This window comes from Drosophila mojavensis, unplaced genomic scaffold (assembly GCF_018153725.1).
Source record: "Drosophila mojavensis isolate 15081-1352.22 unplaced genomic scaffold, ASM1815372v1 contig_74, whole genome shotgun sequence".
NCBI lineage: Eukaryota > Metazoa > Arthropoda > Insecta > Diptera > Drosophilidae > Drosophila > Drosophila mojavensis.
The window spans coordinates 26049819-26065575 of record NW_025318899.1 but is presented as its reverse complement, the minus strand read 5'-3'; the positions used below and the strand labels follow the sequence as shown (position 1 = coordinate 26065575).

Here is a 15757-nt window from a genome sequence, read left to right as displayed (position 1 = left end):
ACATACACATGCACTTATAAGCACGCGCTCTGCTAGCTGCGCAGTAAGCAGCGACAGCGCTTAGGCTGCGCTGCAATGTGGGCAATATTATGAGAATTTATTTGTTGAATAATTTCTTTTGTAGACACACGATCTTAATGAAACTTTTAAACCGTAATCATATGGTTAAAATGTGTGTACATTGCAAGTCTCTAGTACTTGAAATGCGTTTTTTACAAATTGGGGGCGAAGGGGGCGTGGTATCCAAAATCTGTAAATTACAAAATCTTTGTGTCCATTAACTCTATATACAAGGCAAATTTGAAGTCTCCAGGTTTAAAAGTGTCCAAATTAGGCTGAAAAAACCAAGTCGATTTTTCGATTATTCTCGATAAAAAAGTTATCGGATGAGTTATCGAAAAAATAAAGCAAACTCGTACTGCCTATGGTATTCACGAGTATGCATGCCAAATTTCAGCTCTCTAGCTCTTATATCTTCTGAGATCCTTTTGCTCATACGGACGGACGGACGGACGGACGGACAGACGGACAGGGCTATATCGACTCAGCTCGTCGTCCTGATCAAGAATATATATACTTTATGGGGTCTGCGATGATTCCTTCTGCCTGTTACATACTTTTCACAAAACCATTATACCCTGATTTCCCATTTTCAATGGGTTCAGGGTATAAAAATAGTTATTTCGTCACATTTAATGTTTTCTCGACATTGATATTTCCTAATGCTTTAGAAGAATATTGAAATAGGTCTTATTTTCTTTTAGTAGCATAGAAAAATATTTCGTTTATAACATTGAATTCCGAGTACCTAAACATATTTCGTGCATATAGCGTCTACTAACTTTTCTTGTGGATGGACTATCTTCATGAAACTTATAGATTATAAATATATCATAGACACGCTTGTATTTGCCAAAGCACTAGTCTCTACTATTTGAAATACGTCTTTTACAAATATGTGGTTGAGGGGGTAAATATAAGGGTGAGGGGTAAGTTTTAGCAAAATCGAAATTCTATAAAGTACATATATTGCGACTCTAGCTTTAAAGATGTAGCAGATATAAATTTATTACTAGTTTTCGATAATGTTTTTAATCGATAACAAAATAACGGAACAAGGGCCTAGGAAAAAGAATGTCAAGTCTCTAGTCTCTTCTGAGATCGACCCGTTCAAACATATGGACAGACGGACGGATGAACAGAGCTAAATCGACTCAGTTTGTCGCCCTGATCAAGAATATATATACTCTGTGGGGTCTGCCACGCCTCCTTCTCCCTGTTACATACATTTCAACAAAACCATTATACCCTGATTTCCCATTTTCATTGAGTTCAAGATATATATATATATATATATATATATATATATATATATATAAAAAAAAAAAAAAAGAATACAAAATTAGTAAAGAATAATAAGTAATAAGTGCGTAGAGTTTAAAATAAATTTAAAAAGAATTATATAATTCAGTACTCAATTTTATTAAGTTAAACATCACCATGATTTAATACTTTTACAACTAACCAAACAACACATGGACTAGACATCTAGAACAAATTTTTTCCACGCCGAAAAATGAGTCAGCTCAAACATACTGAAAGCGTTTCGATAATTATTTCTGACAACGGGCATGCACACACACACTCGCAGTCCCTTGCTAAATTAGTTATAAATGTCTAGTCTATGTGTTACTTGGTTAATACTATTACTAATAATATTATTAAAATGTGTTCCATTGTCATTCTACGCGCAACATAAAAATTTTAGGCGCTACCTTGTCGACCATATGTGAAACGTTGGGCTCAAAAAATATTGTTTGTATTGTCTGTAGTATTTCTCATAAATGAGTGCATTAACATATGTATTCGTCGTAAATGCGGTTCTTGCGTCTTTTATAGCTGAATCAAACATACAAGAAAAGAATCTCTCCTCTAAATTACCACAATTTAAGGAGAAGAACGTTCCTAACGAATATATTGTGACCTACCATTCAAAATACTATACGCAAGTTAGGAATTCATTTATTTCAAAGAGGCTAATAAGAGGAAATGTGTGTAATATGCATTTATAAATCAATGGCTTACAAAAAAATGACACTTTATATTTTTAGGTGTTAAAATGGTCAATTATATCCCGTTATAACTTAGCTAGTCATTACCCAAGTGATTTCGACATTTTGCATATATCGGATACAAATTACACTTTAATTGAACAAACACTCAGCTTTATCAGAGCCCACCCCGCTGTTAAAGGAGTTTCTCGTCATCATTATGTTCAAAGACTTTTATCATACAATAACACACACAGCACCACATACAATATTCGCCATCCTCAAGGAGTTGCGCGGGATAAGTACGCGAAGTCCGGGCAGCAGCAGCATGTGGCTGCCTCCTTATATGCGGACGTTCTTTGGAAACTTGGAATTACGGGGAAGGGTGTTAAAGTTGCAATTTTTGATACCGGCCTAACTCAAAATCATCCCCATTTTCGAAACGTCAAGGAGCGAACGAATTGGACAAATGAGAAATCTTCTGAAGATGGCGTGAGCCATGGGACGTTCGTTGCAGGTGTAATAGCTTCTTCAAAGGAGTGCCTTGGATTAGCTCCAGATGCTGAGTTGCATATATATAAAGTTTTCACGAACTCTCAGGTAAACATCGAATCACACAAGCCGAAAATTTGGCAGAAACTATGACTTGAAATCAGACTAAGATTGGAATCTAAAGTATTTACCATTGGATTTAGAACGCCAAAAAATATTGGAAAAATATAATCTGATTCTTAGTTACCTAATTCAGTTTCCCTACCTATTTTTACCATAATATCCAATTTCTTTTTAATTAAAGGTATCTTATACTTCGTGGTTTTTAGATGCTTTCAATTATGCCATTTACAAAAAAGTGAATATTATCAATTTAAGCATTGGAGGGCCAGATTTTATGGACTCCCCATTCGTCGATAAAGTTCTAGAACTATCAGCAAATAATATAATAATGATATCGGCCGCTGGAAATGATGGTCCCATATACGGAACTCTGAATAACCCGGGTGACCAAAGCGATGTTATCGGCGTTGGAAGTATTAATTTTGACAATCAAATCGCCAGATTTAGTTCTCGAGGAATGACAACCTGGGAACTTCCTGTTGGTTATGGTAGAATAGGGTTAGACATTGTCACCTATGGCAGTCAAGTTGAGGGAAGTGACGTACTCAAGGGATGCAGAAGGTTATCAGGAACTTCAGTCTCATCGCCAGTTGTTGCAGGAGTCGCAGCTTTGCTCAGGAGTGGCGTTTCGCATAAAATAGAATTAGTCAACCCGTCATCCTTAAAACAAGTGCTTGTTGAAGGTGCTGAAAAGCTGGCGAATTATAATATTTTTGAGCAAGGTCAAGGGAAACTAAATTTGTTAAAAAGTATGCAGTTGTTACTATCCTACAAGCCAAAAATTAGTCTTATCCCATCTTCGATCGATTTCACATCAAGTTATATGTGGCCTTATAGTAGCCAACCACTCTTTTATGGAAGCACTGCTGCGATTGTAAACGTTACAATTCTTAATGGTATATCTGTAACTGGTAAAATTATTGGTCAACCGAGATGGGTACCAGATCCTCATAATTTTGGTCGGTACCTTAACATTTCTACATCTTTTTCAATGACGCTTTGGCCTTGGACTGGATGGATGTCAGTTTACATTGGTAAGAGAGTAAAAAGCCTTCTCTAGTCGAAACTCCTGAATATATCCAGATATACCCTGAACAACACATGCACATGCACACACACATTCCCACACATTTCCATTCCGTAAGACAAGTAACATTGCCCTCATACTATATCATATAATTTTTATACCATGAACTAGGGTTACCATCTGGGCCAGAGGCCCATACTCACTATAAATAAATGAAACGTAAATTAAATTTTCTGTCTTGACAAATTTCCAGTACATCCATACATGTGAATACATCCTTTTACATATATAATTAGACTCATTCACGAAAGTGAAATGAGTATATTGGTTTTGTGCAATGTCCGTCTTGCTGTCCGTCCGTCTGTCCGTCTGTCCGTATGAACGCAATCTATTTCGGCGCTATTGAAGCTAGAGACTTGAAATTTGGAACACATACTCGTGTATATCTCCGATTTATAAAGTTTTAAAATTTTCCCGATCCGCCCACTAGGGGCGTGGCAAATCGGAAAATTCATTTTCCGATATACCAGAAATCATGTTAGTTAAAGAGCTAGAAAGCTGAAATTTGGTATGTAGGTCCGCGCCAACCACCCAAGATCACAAGCTATGGCGGATATATCTCCGCCCATTAGGGGCGTGGCAAATCGGACAAAACTGTATCTCCTAAAGTTATAAACCTAGAATGCTGAAATTTTGCACGTAAGCTAATGTTTTAATTCTATGAAGATGGGTGAAAAAATTATATATCTACGCCCACTAGGGGCGTGGCAAGAAGATATAGTGATTTTTCGAATTCTGCTATATTTTAGGCACTATTGATGCTAGAGATCTGAAATTTGGTATATATACGCGGGTTGATCACCCAAGTCCAACGAGCTATGGTAGATATACATATGTCCGCCCATAGGGTGCGTGGCAAACCGCAAAAGTTTATATCTCCTACAGTTTAAGAGCTAGGAGCTTCAAATTTGGATAGTTAAGTTACTGGTAGCCTCCTCTATCGATGCCCCAAAAATAATTTGTACGCCTCTTTAGGGGCGTGGGATATCGAGAAATCCCCTGTAATTTTCACATTTTTTGAGCGTAAGAATTCAAATTTTGCATTTAGGTAACCGGTTGCTCGTTCTAAGAACTGGCTAAAATTGAGGAGTCGACGGCCACTACGTATTTAATAAGTCAAAAAATTTTGCATTGTGCTCAAGAATCCCATACAGGATTTGAGCTATCTTTAATACTTTTGAGTCACGTTTGTTGCAAAAAACTGTACTACCTTATCTGCGCTGCTTTTCTCAAAAAATTCTTCATTTGTCTCGACAAAAAGTTCTTCAAGTTTGCAATTTGAGTCGCATTTAGTCAAAATGACGATTTTTTTTGTTAGGTCGGGACACCGGGACATTACGTCCAAAGGCGGGACATGTCCCGGAATTCCAGGACGGATGGCAACCCTACCCTGATATATTCTTGATCAGTGCGACGAGCTGAGTCGATTTATCCCTGTCGGTCCGTATGTATGAATAACTAATATATCGACTTTTTTATATCGACTTTTTCTCCAAAAATCGATAATGATTCCCGATATTTTTTTTAGCGATTAAAATCCTTTTGAGGTGGAGTGCAAATTTTAAATGTAGACACATATGCATGTATGTATTTTATTTTCGTTGTTTTTCTTGTGAAAGTTGAACCACGCGAAGCATTATTGTGAAATGTCAATTCTTCGAAAGGTTTAGGGGATTTTGGAGTCGAGCAGTCTCGACTAGAGCTTTCTTACTTGTTTGTAATGAATAATTAGTTATTCGTACCCAATGGTGTGTTTTATAAAATGAACTGTTTTCTAATTTCAGTTGTTAATAGTGAAGCACAGAACTATGAAGGTATAGCTAAGGGACGTATAATATTATTGATAGATAGTTTCCCAATTGGCACAAATACGACTCTACGAAGGGAAGTAGAGTTGCATCTGACAATAAAAATTACACCAAAGCCACCCCGGCACAAAAGAATTCTGTGGGATCAATTTCATAGTCTAAGATATCCACCAGGCTATATACCAAGAGACAATTTAAAGATTAAAACTGATCCGCTCGATTGGAGGGCAGATCACATTCATACAAATTTCCGTGACACATATATTCATTTGAGAAACTCTGGCTATTATATCGACGTGTTAAGAGAACCGTATACTTGCTTTAACCCCTATGAATATGGAGTTTTATTAATCGTAGACCCTGAAGAAGAATTCTATGACGAAGAGATATCCTGTCTCGAAAATTATGTTTATGAAAATGGCTTAAGTGTTATTATATTTGCGGATTGGTATAATACCACGGTAATGAGACACATAAAATTTTTTGATGAGAACAGTAGACAATGGTGGATACCTGATACTGGTGGAGCTAATATTCCAGCCCTGAACGATCTTTTGAGACCTTTTAATATATCTTTCGGTGATTTTGTTGGTGAAGGGCACTTCAAATTGGGAGACCATTCAATGTATTATGCAAGTGGAGCAACGCTTAAAACATTTCCAAATAATCGAGATGATGTAGTTATTGGAGCCAATTTAAATGATCAAGGCGCATCGGTAATAACTTTAATTTTAATAAACATAAATATTAATTTTAACATTTCCACCTCTATTTAAGATTATTACAAACGGAAAATCACAAAATATGTATGCGAAACAATTTTTACCTATAATGGGATTATTTCAAACTAATTCCAAAGATCGGTTCTTTGATAAAACTAAGAATCGAAGGGACCCTCCAGCTAACGAAAGCATTAAGGACTGGGATGTTCCATTTAATCATTCAATTTTAGAAAATCGAAATTTGTTCAGTGAGACGCTCACAGGTCGTATTGCAGTCTTTGGCGATTCCAATTGCTTAGATTCCTCGCACATGGAAAAAGCATGCTTCTGGCTTTTAACAACCATATTGGATTTTGCAATGAATTCTCATAAATCAATGTTATTAGACAATTTGAATCGAATTTCAGAGTTTAGGGAAATGAAGGAAACGGCTTTACCTATCAGAATGCCAGGTAGTAATTTAAAAAAGTTTTCATTGGTGGTCAGATATAAGAAGAAGCCTATATTGCAATGCGAAAAACTGGAATGGATAGTGGCAACAACGTTAGCCATCAGCCCAACGTTAGAACTGGATGTCGATAGAATCGAAGGTATCTGATAAGCTATTGAATTATTTCATCATATAAAACTAACAATTTACTCCATTTCAGGAAATCAAAATAATAATATTATTGCTAACTTGAATACTGAGCTTGCCAAAATAACTTGGAATAATGATAAATACGTTTCTGACCAAATCGACAATAATATTAAGATATCTGTTTTATTTATGATAACACTCAGCTTAACTGTTATTATTGTTTTTATATTATTTTTAAAAGGAAAAATAGGATTTAGTTCTTTTAAATAAAATATATTAATAAAATATGAATATACTCTTTATCCTTCTTGAAGGAGTGCTGAAAGTACAAGTAAATTATTTATTTTGTTTTTGAAATTTTTATAAAATAATGTTTAAAATTAATAAATTCCATTTGGAACAAGCACTTACGGCTGAAGCAAAATATTAATGTACAGTCAACTACAAGTTGAGGTAAACTTACATTTATTTATTTATTTTACAAAGTTACCTATAATACACAAGAATATTAAAGCTAAGTATATAATAAGAGCGCTAGCGACCAGGCCTTCGGCTCTATGTAGGATTATATCTTATTTGTTAAATTACAATCTATATATTTTATTTATATTTATTGTTGTGACGTAGGGTAAGATGGATGAGGGTAGTATATTTGGAAAATGAGCTTTTCTAATGCTAACTAATTTTTTGCAGGTGTCCAGCAGGTGTGCGGTAGAGAGCTCTAGACCACATAAGTGGCAGTTCGGTTTTGGGTCTCCTGACAGTACATGGCTGTGGGTGCCACTGCTGTGTCCTATCCGGAGGTGGGTGAAAATAGTGTTTTTCGTTCGGGATGTGTTGATAGGGAACTTGACTTTCTCCAAATTTGGGTTGCAGTTCCTGTATCTGTGATGAAAGTTAGCCCAGATTTCGATTTATTGCGAGTGGAGCTGTTTGAGAATAACTTTTCGCAGATCTTTTTCCGCTGAAGGGAGTATCATGATTGTGGGATACTTTGACATTGCTTTTGCTGCATTGTCAGCCAACTCATTGCCTCTGGTGCCCCTGTGGCTGGGAACCCAAAATATGTTAAGTTTTAGAGTGGTTTTTATTAAACTTTCTCGTATCTGCACGATTGTTGGGTTTGTGTTAGATAGATTTTTGACAGATTCTACAGTCGACAGGCTATCGGTACATATCGTAAACTTTCCAGTTCTGCCTTGTGCGTAAACGATGGCTTTCAGAATAGCTTCTGCTTCGGCTGAAAATACAGAGTAGTATTCTGGTAGTGTTCCTGCTGATAGAATTTTACCATTGATGTCAACGCATGCGAATGCAGTGAGTTCAGCTGATTTTGTTGCGTCAGTGAATATCCACGTTCGATTAACATAAAATTCCTTGGCTTCATTATAAAATAGTTGGCGGAAAGTTTCCCCGTTTGTGTGATTTTTTGGAAATTCCTGTAGCGCGCAGTTAATAGAGGATTGTCTAAGAAGCCATGAAGGGGCGCTGGGGATTTTCGGTGTTGTTGGAGTTGCGATATTCCATTCTTTGGAGAGAGCGGCGCATCGGCGTATTGTGGAGAGGTATCGGTAGGTTCTCCGTTGATTTATAGCTTTCCGTACCACAGTTTGAAGGAGCTGGTTGGGTGAGCAGAACATTTTCGGGATAAGCAGGGCTATTGTTTCTGCAACTCTGTCCTCCATTGTGGACAAACCCGCTTCTGCTAGGACGCATTTTATTGGAGATGTTGGGAAGGCGTTGATACTGCGACGAACCGCTGTGTGGTAGGCTGGTTTAAACAGGCGGATATGTGACTTTGCGCACCAGCCGAATATTGGCAACGCGTAATCTATTTTTGCCAGTATAAGAGCCCTGGCGACGTTTATAAGACTATTTGTATTTATTAAGGAATGTTTGGAGCTATTTTATAATGTTTAGTTTTTTTTTTCAAGGTTATCTCTGAGATACAGACAGTGATTTTTAAATGTCATTCGCTTGTCGAAATATAGGCCTAATATCTTAAGAGCCTGGACGCATTCTATAGTAAAGTTATTCAAGCTTAAACTAGAGTATGTACATCTTTTTTTTTACAAATGTGCAAAATTTTACATTTACTGGGAGATAGGGTTGCACCAGAGCCCAGACCCCAGTTATATATTTCCTTAAGTATATCTTTTAAAATATTGTTAAGTTTTGTTAAGTCCTTGATTTTACTAAAGATTATGGCATCATCTGCGTACATGATTGATTGAATTTTTTTATGATTAGATACAATTTTGTAGATTTTTTCAAATGCTATAATGAATAGAATAACCGATAATGATGGCAGATTTCCACACGTGGGGGTACTGACCAACAGAACATATATTGTTGTACAATACAATGATGGCAGATTTCCACACGTGGGGGTACTGACCAACAGAACATATATTGTTGTATAGGTTTAAAAGCTCTGCTTTGCCTGTGGCGGGCAGTTGTTTAAGCATCGGATACGAGATTCTGTCGTGACCTGGTGTTTTGCCTTTAGCCTTTGTTAGGGCAGTTCATAGTTCTAACTCTGTGAAATCGTATTCGAGTTGTTTAGCAGATAGACTAAGTCTACCAGGAGCATGAACATACTCAAGGGATGCTGCCTTTTGTTGCCTGTATTGAATGTTGAAGTTGCAGTCTTCGGAATACTTTGACCAAGTTGTGGCAAATATGTTCGATATTTCTAAGGGTGCCGTTATTAATGTATTATTAGCTCTGATACACTTAAGCTGGGGAGGGGGGACTCCCACCAGGGATTTAATGTCGCGCCAGATTTTTTTGGAGGAGGATTGAGGAGAAATATTGGATGTGAAGGCACCGAGCCTCTCACGTTTGGCTTCTTTAACTGCACGCTTAAAGAACGCATTTGCTCTTTTGTAAGCTATGAGGTTAGCATCTGTCATTTTGTATTTATAGGTTTGCCATAATTTTTGCTTTTTATCCCGAAGATCTCCCAGATTTTTATTCCACCAAATTATCTTTCTTTTAAATGTGTGGGGTTTGGTCTGTGGAATTGCCTTATTTGCCGCCATTCGAATTGATTTGGTCATTTGGGAGACTTGCAGTTGAATGTCTGCATTTTGTGTGAATGAGGTGTGGGTATTATAGTTTAAGCGAAACAATTCCCAATTGGCTAAATCAATTTTGAATTTAGGGGAGAAATTAGACTTTTCAAAATGAAACTGATTTAGTATTTCAGTTATGACTGGGAAATGATCGTTGCTGTATAAGTCGTTTAAAACTTCCCAATTGCAGTGTGGATGCAGATTAGAGGAGATAAACGTGAGGTCTATGTGTGTGTAAGTCTTATGTGTGGAAAAATATGTTGGACTGCCATTATTCAAAAGAGATAGGTTAGTTTTTGAGACGGCTTCGATAATGTTTTTACCTCTGGAGGTGGTGCGTGGAGAGCCCCAAGCAAAACCCCAGGCATTGAAATCTCCAGTAAACAATAGTGGAGCGGAGAAGCTGTTTATTATTGTAAGTATTTCGTTCCCAGAAAAATATTGATCAGGGGGGATATAGCTGTTAAGAATAGTACATTTTTCGTTAAGTTTTAATTGAGTGGCCAAGTGAAGTATACTTGAGCTAGTCAGAGAAGGGAGCAGAGAGTGCGGTAGGTGCCTTTTAACAAGAATTCCTATTCCTTGTTTGGCATTAAGGTTGTGTGGTAGGTTAGTGAAGTAACCTATGTATTGTTTGTTGCAGATTATGTTTTTTGAGTTAAAAGGTAAGTTAGTTTCTTGAAGACATATTATATTTGGATTTATATTATTTATTAGAATCGTTAATTCATCAAAATTATTTATATATCCTTTTAGGTTCCATTGAATAACTTTAATGGTCATAGATAAATGAAGTAATAATTGATATATGTATGTCTTCAGGGAACATAGTATTTTTTTTATTTTTTATTTATTTATTATTATTATTGTATCAGTCGGACATTGACTCAGTTGGGTCAAGATCGATGGTGTTATTTGGTGTTGAATCAGATAATCTCAATTGAGCCACAATCGGTGGTGTTGTTTTGTGTTAAGTGTGAGTGAGTAGGTGATTTTGGTTTTGTTCGGTTATTGAGTGTTTTTTCTAAGAAATAAGATAGAGAAGGGGACAGTTGGGATGAAGAGGGAAGTGATGAGGAGAGAGTAGAAGGAGATTGACAGTTATTATGTGGAAGCGAGTCGGGCGCCGAGAGGCGATCGTCAGAGCCACCAATATTGCTCTTATCAGTGTAACGGTTTATGCTGTACTTTGCTTTTTGTGCTGTGCTATTTTCGTTTTCTATGTTTGCTGTGACTGCGGCGTAGCTGTCGGGCTTGGATTGTTTAGGCAAGGGAGCTTTGTAATGAAGCTTTGCCTCTCTCACTGTACACTTCTTCGTGGTTTTTATTTTCAGCATTTCTTTTTGCTGTAAGAATGCACTACATTTTTTGTCTGAGGCAGCATGGTTCTGTGAGCAATTCACGCATTTTGGAGAGCAGGTACCAGAGTGCGGGGTGAGTCAGTTACTACACCTTGGTTCGTTCTTGCAGTATTTTTGGGTATGGCCGAGTTTTTGGCAAGATTTGCACCGCATGGGATTCGGAACAAATTCGGATACCTTTACAGTGTGCCAGCATATGTCGATTTTCGATGGAAGGTTGTAGAGATCGAAGGTAAGAAGCATAACCCCCGACGGTTTTGCCACACCCTCAACTTGCTTGGTGAATTTGTAGATTGCGATAACTTTTTGGGAGGCGAGCTCTTCAAGAATTTCATTGAACCAACATTAGTAGATTTCCGTCTTTTAAATTTGTTATTGCATTAATATTCTTATTGATGTGCTTAAGCGCCTTGTGTACAGCGAAGCAAGAATATTCTGAGATTGTTTTATCACTGTCTTTGGCGGATATATTTTGGGTTAGCAATGTTGTTAGATGGCAGTTCGGGAAAGTCACTTAAAGTTTTTGAAGGTGGTTTTCGTTTTTTTGTTGGGGGACTATCGGCCAGAGTGCTGAACCGATTATGTCCCAGGTTTGGGGGCCCCGGGCCACCCATGGTTTTTTTTTTTTTATCTGCAATCAAGCGCTTTGAACTAATATTTTGTACAAGTAACGGTTGATAGAAAGAGTGTGAGGAGAGAAGAGAACTGATAACAGCACGATTGGTTAGCAACTGACGTCTGCTCGCGATGAGTGTTAGTCGGTGACTGGTAAACTTACATACCTTAATTCGTACATTTAGTTAGCCTACCTCACTCCCACTGTCCACAGAAATAATAGAAAGTAGTAGTAGTAGTAGTAGTCGAGACTGCTCAACTACGAGATCCCCTGAACCCTTCGAGCAACAGCTATTTCAATCATCCCACACACACACACAGGCACCCAAGCATAAACACGCATTGGCTGCAGTGTGCGCTTACTATGAGAACTTAATTGTTTAATAACTTTTCTTGTGAATATACTATCTTCATGAAATGAAGATAATTATGATTATAATAATGAAATGCGTGCATTTGCCAAGGCACAAGTCGCTTGTACCTGAAATACGCTTTTTACAAATTTAGTTGTGAGGGGGAGGATATAAGGGTTAGGGGTGAATTATAACAAAAATCGGAGTTCTATAAATCTACATTTAATGTTTGGAGACTCTAGCTCTGTAAGAGATATAATTTTATAACTGATTTTCGATAAGCTTTTTTATCGATAAAAATAACGGTATTAGATCGATTTTTGTTGATAAACTCGATATCCGAGCTATATGTACGGACATTTTCTTATATACGTATATACGGGAAAATTTGAGGTCTCTAGCTCTTATATCTTCTGAGATCGACGCGTTCATACATACGGACAGACGGACGGGCAGGACTAAATCGACTCAGCTCGTATATATACAGTGACGAACTATATTATTGGCACAGCAAGGTTTTTAAAATTTATAGCAATTTTTAAAAGTTTTTATTTAATGAAACAAAAAATTAACCAAAGAATAGGGTATTTATTAAATTATACAAAAACAAGTAAGAAAGCTCTAGTCGAGACTGCTCGACTACGACTACATTGCGTACATAGCTGAACAAAATTATTGGCACATCAAAAATAACAAGTAAGAAAACTCTAGTCGAGTGTGCTCGACTACGAGATCCCCTGAACCCTTCGAGCAATAGCTATTTCACACACACGCACGCACACACATACACAGATGCATACACACACAAGCACCCACGCATAAAAACTCATGGGCTGACTTCAGCCCTTACTATGAGAACTTAATCGTTTAATAACTTTTTTTGTGGACATACGATCTTCATGAAACTTTTAGATCGTAATTATAACCATAATATGCGTGCACTTGCCATACGCATATTACAAACATGGTGGTGAGGGGGTGGGGGGTAAATTTGGCAAAAACCGAAATTGTATAAAATGCATATCACTATACATTTGGAGACTGTAGCTCCAAAGATGTAGGATGTATAATTTTATAACTGATTTTCGATGCGGTTTTTATCGATAAATAAATATCGGGATGAGTTATCGATTTTTAATGATAAACTCGCAGAGCTTGCAAATAAGAGTTGATCGTTTGAAATGCTTACAGTCACAGCAGCAACAGTCGTCAAATTTTGTCTGTGCTGTGCTTCTGCAGCCAACAGTTTTCGCAGTTCCGTTATTGCTTGAACTGTTGCTGCGAGCATTTTCGACAGTCGCAGTCGCAGCAAAAACAAAAACATTTTTTGATCAGCAGCGCAGCGCTTCGGGAATCGACAGCTTCGGCAGTTTTGAGAATGCTAGAGCTGTTGCTGCGCGCATTTTCGACAGACGCAGTCGCAGGAAAAGCAAAAAACAATTATTGATCAGCAGCGCAGCGCTTCGAACTGCGTTCACTGGCGACAGTCGCAGTCGCAGCTAGAGAAAAACTGTCGACTGCCGAACAGCACAGCACAGCACAGACAGCTTCCACAGTTTTTGCTGATCAATAATTGTTTTTTGCTTTTGCTGCGACTGCGTCTGTCGAAAATGCGCGCAGCAACAGTTCTAGCATTCTTAAAACTGCCGAAGCTGTCGATTCCCGAAGCGCTGCGCTGCTGATCAAAAAATGTTTTTGCTTTTGCTGCGACTGCGTCTGTCGAAAATGCTCGCAGCAACAGTTCAAGCAATAACAGAACTGCGAAAACTGTTCGCAGTTTTTTAAACACTGGCAATGACTCATTCGTGTGACGCTCTCACATGAGTGTCGCGTAAAGACTAATACGATTTTCTGTCACACAAAGACTCTCAGCAAAAGACAGCTTGACTAAAAACTCAACAGAAATCATCTTTGACTTCGTGTGCATGTAAATACATGCATACATACATACATAAAAGAACGTAGCAATCGCGTGTGATTACCCATACATACGGAAAAGACTGTTTGCTTCATTAAACTTAAGCAAACGATCAGTGACTGACTTGAGCGAAACGAAAACAGAAGTAACATTCTCGCTCAGAGCGTGAGCAGACCTAGGCCAGTCGCGACAAAATCAGTTTCTGTCTGAGTCTTTTTGATTGTGTCAGTGAAAAAGACTTATTTGTGAGCTATGTAAACTCGATATCCGCGCTGTAAATACGGATATTTACAAAAAAATTTGAAGTCTGTAGCTCTTATATCTTCTGAAATCGACGCGTTCATACATACGGATAGACGGACGGACAGGGCCAAATCGACTCAGCTCGTCGCCCTGATCAAAAATATATATACTTTGTCTGCCACGCCTCCTTCTTCCTGTTATTCACATTTCAACAAAACCATTATACCCTGATTTCCCATTGAAAGTGGTTTCAGGGTATAAAAACCAGAGGTATAAAAACCAGAGTTGCAAATGAGAGTTGATCGTTTTTTCGTTTATGCTCTTCTTCGCATCATAACCAAAAAAATTGTGCAGACACGTCTCGCTCTGAGCGTCACTCTTTGTTTTCTTTAGAATCTGTTTCGCTCAGACGCAATGCAATGACTCATTCGTGTGCCGCTCTCACATGAGTGTCGCCTAAAGCTAACACGATTTTCCCTCACACAAAGACTCTCAGCAAAAAACACTTTGACTAAAAAACTCAGCAGAAATTGTTTTTGCCTTCGTGTGCATGTAAATACACGCATACATACATACAAAAAGAACGCAGCAATCGCGCGTATTACCCATACAAACGCAACTTACCGTTTGCTTCATTTAACTCAAGCAAACGATCAGTGTTTGACTTGAGGAAACGAAAACAGAAATAACTGTCTCCCTCAGAGCGCGAGCGAGCTAAGCCAGACGCGACAAAAACAGTTTCTGTCTGAGTGTTTTTGACTGTGTCAGTGAAAGACACTTATTTGCAGACAACGAAAAAGTGTTAACAGTTAATTGCGAGCTATGATAAAAACATAAAAACATAGAAATTGTATGGAAATTGGGCTAAAACTTTAAAAAACTTTAAACCCTTTAGCTTTAATAACCTCTGATAAGTGGTTTGGCATTGAATTAACTAATTTTTGAGTGACATCACTAATTTTATGCCATTCCTCAATAAGAGCTCGTTTTAGGTCGGCTTTTTTTGTTATTACCCCTTTTGAAATGCGCCTATCCAATTCTTTCCACAAGTGTTCAATTGGATTTAGGTCTAGAGATAGTGTTGGGTACGGCAACACATGGGCGGTATTATAGGCCGGCTTTATTTTGACGATATGGGCGGAATGCTTGGGGTCGTTATCATGTTTAAATGTGAACGAGTTTGGTAATTGTAGTTTTTCGGCACTTTTTTAACGTTCTCTTTTAAAATATTTAGATAAAAGTGCTTGTCCTTTATTCCATCTACAAATACCAATTCGCCCACACCTGCAGCAGACATGCAACACCAGACCATCACCCCACCACCATG

At 37.7% G+C, this 15757-nt stretch overlaps 1 protein-coding gene across 2 annotated transcripts; it reads left to right on the top strand.

Moving 5' to 3' along the window:
- The first annotated feature begins 1807 nt into the window (after nt 1-1807).
- Nucleotides 1808-7199, top strand: LOC6583621 (membrane-bound transcription factor site-1 protease). 2 transcript variants are annotated; one of them, XM_002009251.4, is made up of 6 exons: nt 1811-2051; nt 2112-2651; nt 2848-3700; nt 5538-6277; nt 6339-6873; nt 6934-7199. In XM_002009251.4, the coding sequence occupies exons 1-6, from the start codon at nt 1845-1847 to the stop codon at nt 7131-7133; spliced, it is 3075 nt and encodes a 1024-aa protein (XP_002009287.3). In that variant the 5' UTR covers nt 1811-1844; the 3' UTR covers nt 7134-7199. The 2 variants fall into 2 exon arrangements, with proteins under 2 accessions (XP_043865537.1, XP_002009287.3); XM_044009602.1 differs by lacking the exons at nt 2848-3700; nt 6339-6873; nt 6934-7199 and having other exon boundaries at nt 1808-2051; nt 5538-5618.
- The last annotated feature ends 8558 nt before the right edge of the window (nt 7200-15757 follow it).

Bases quoted from the DNA above. Each gene is read 5' to 3' on its own strand.
- LOC6583621 (XM_002009251.4), top strand. From the start codon at position 1,845: ATGAGTGCATTAACATATGTATTCGTCGTAAATGCGGTTCTTGCGTCT. The intron at 3,701-5,537 runs GTAAGAGAGTAA...TTCTAATTTCAG, and splicing joins ATGGATGTCAGTTTACATTG to TTGTTAATAGTGAAGCACAG. The intron at 6,278-6,338 runs GTAATAACTTTA...CCTCTATTTAAG, and splicing joins TAAATGATCAAGGCGCATCG to ATTATTACAAACGGAAAATC.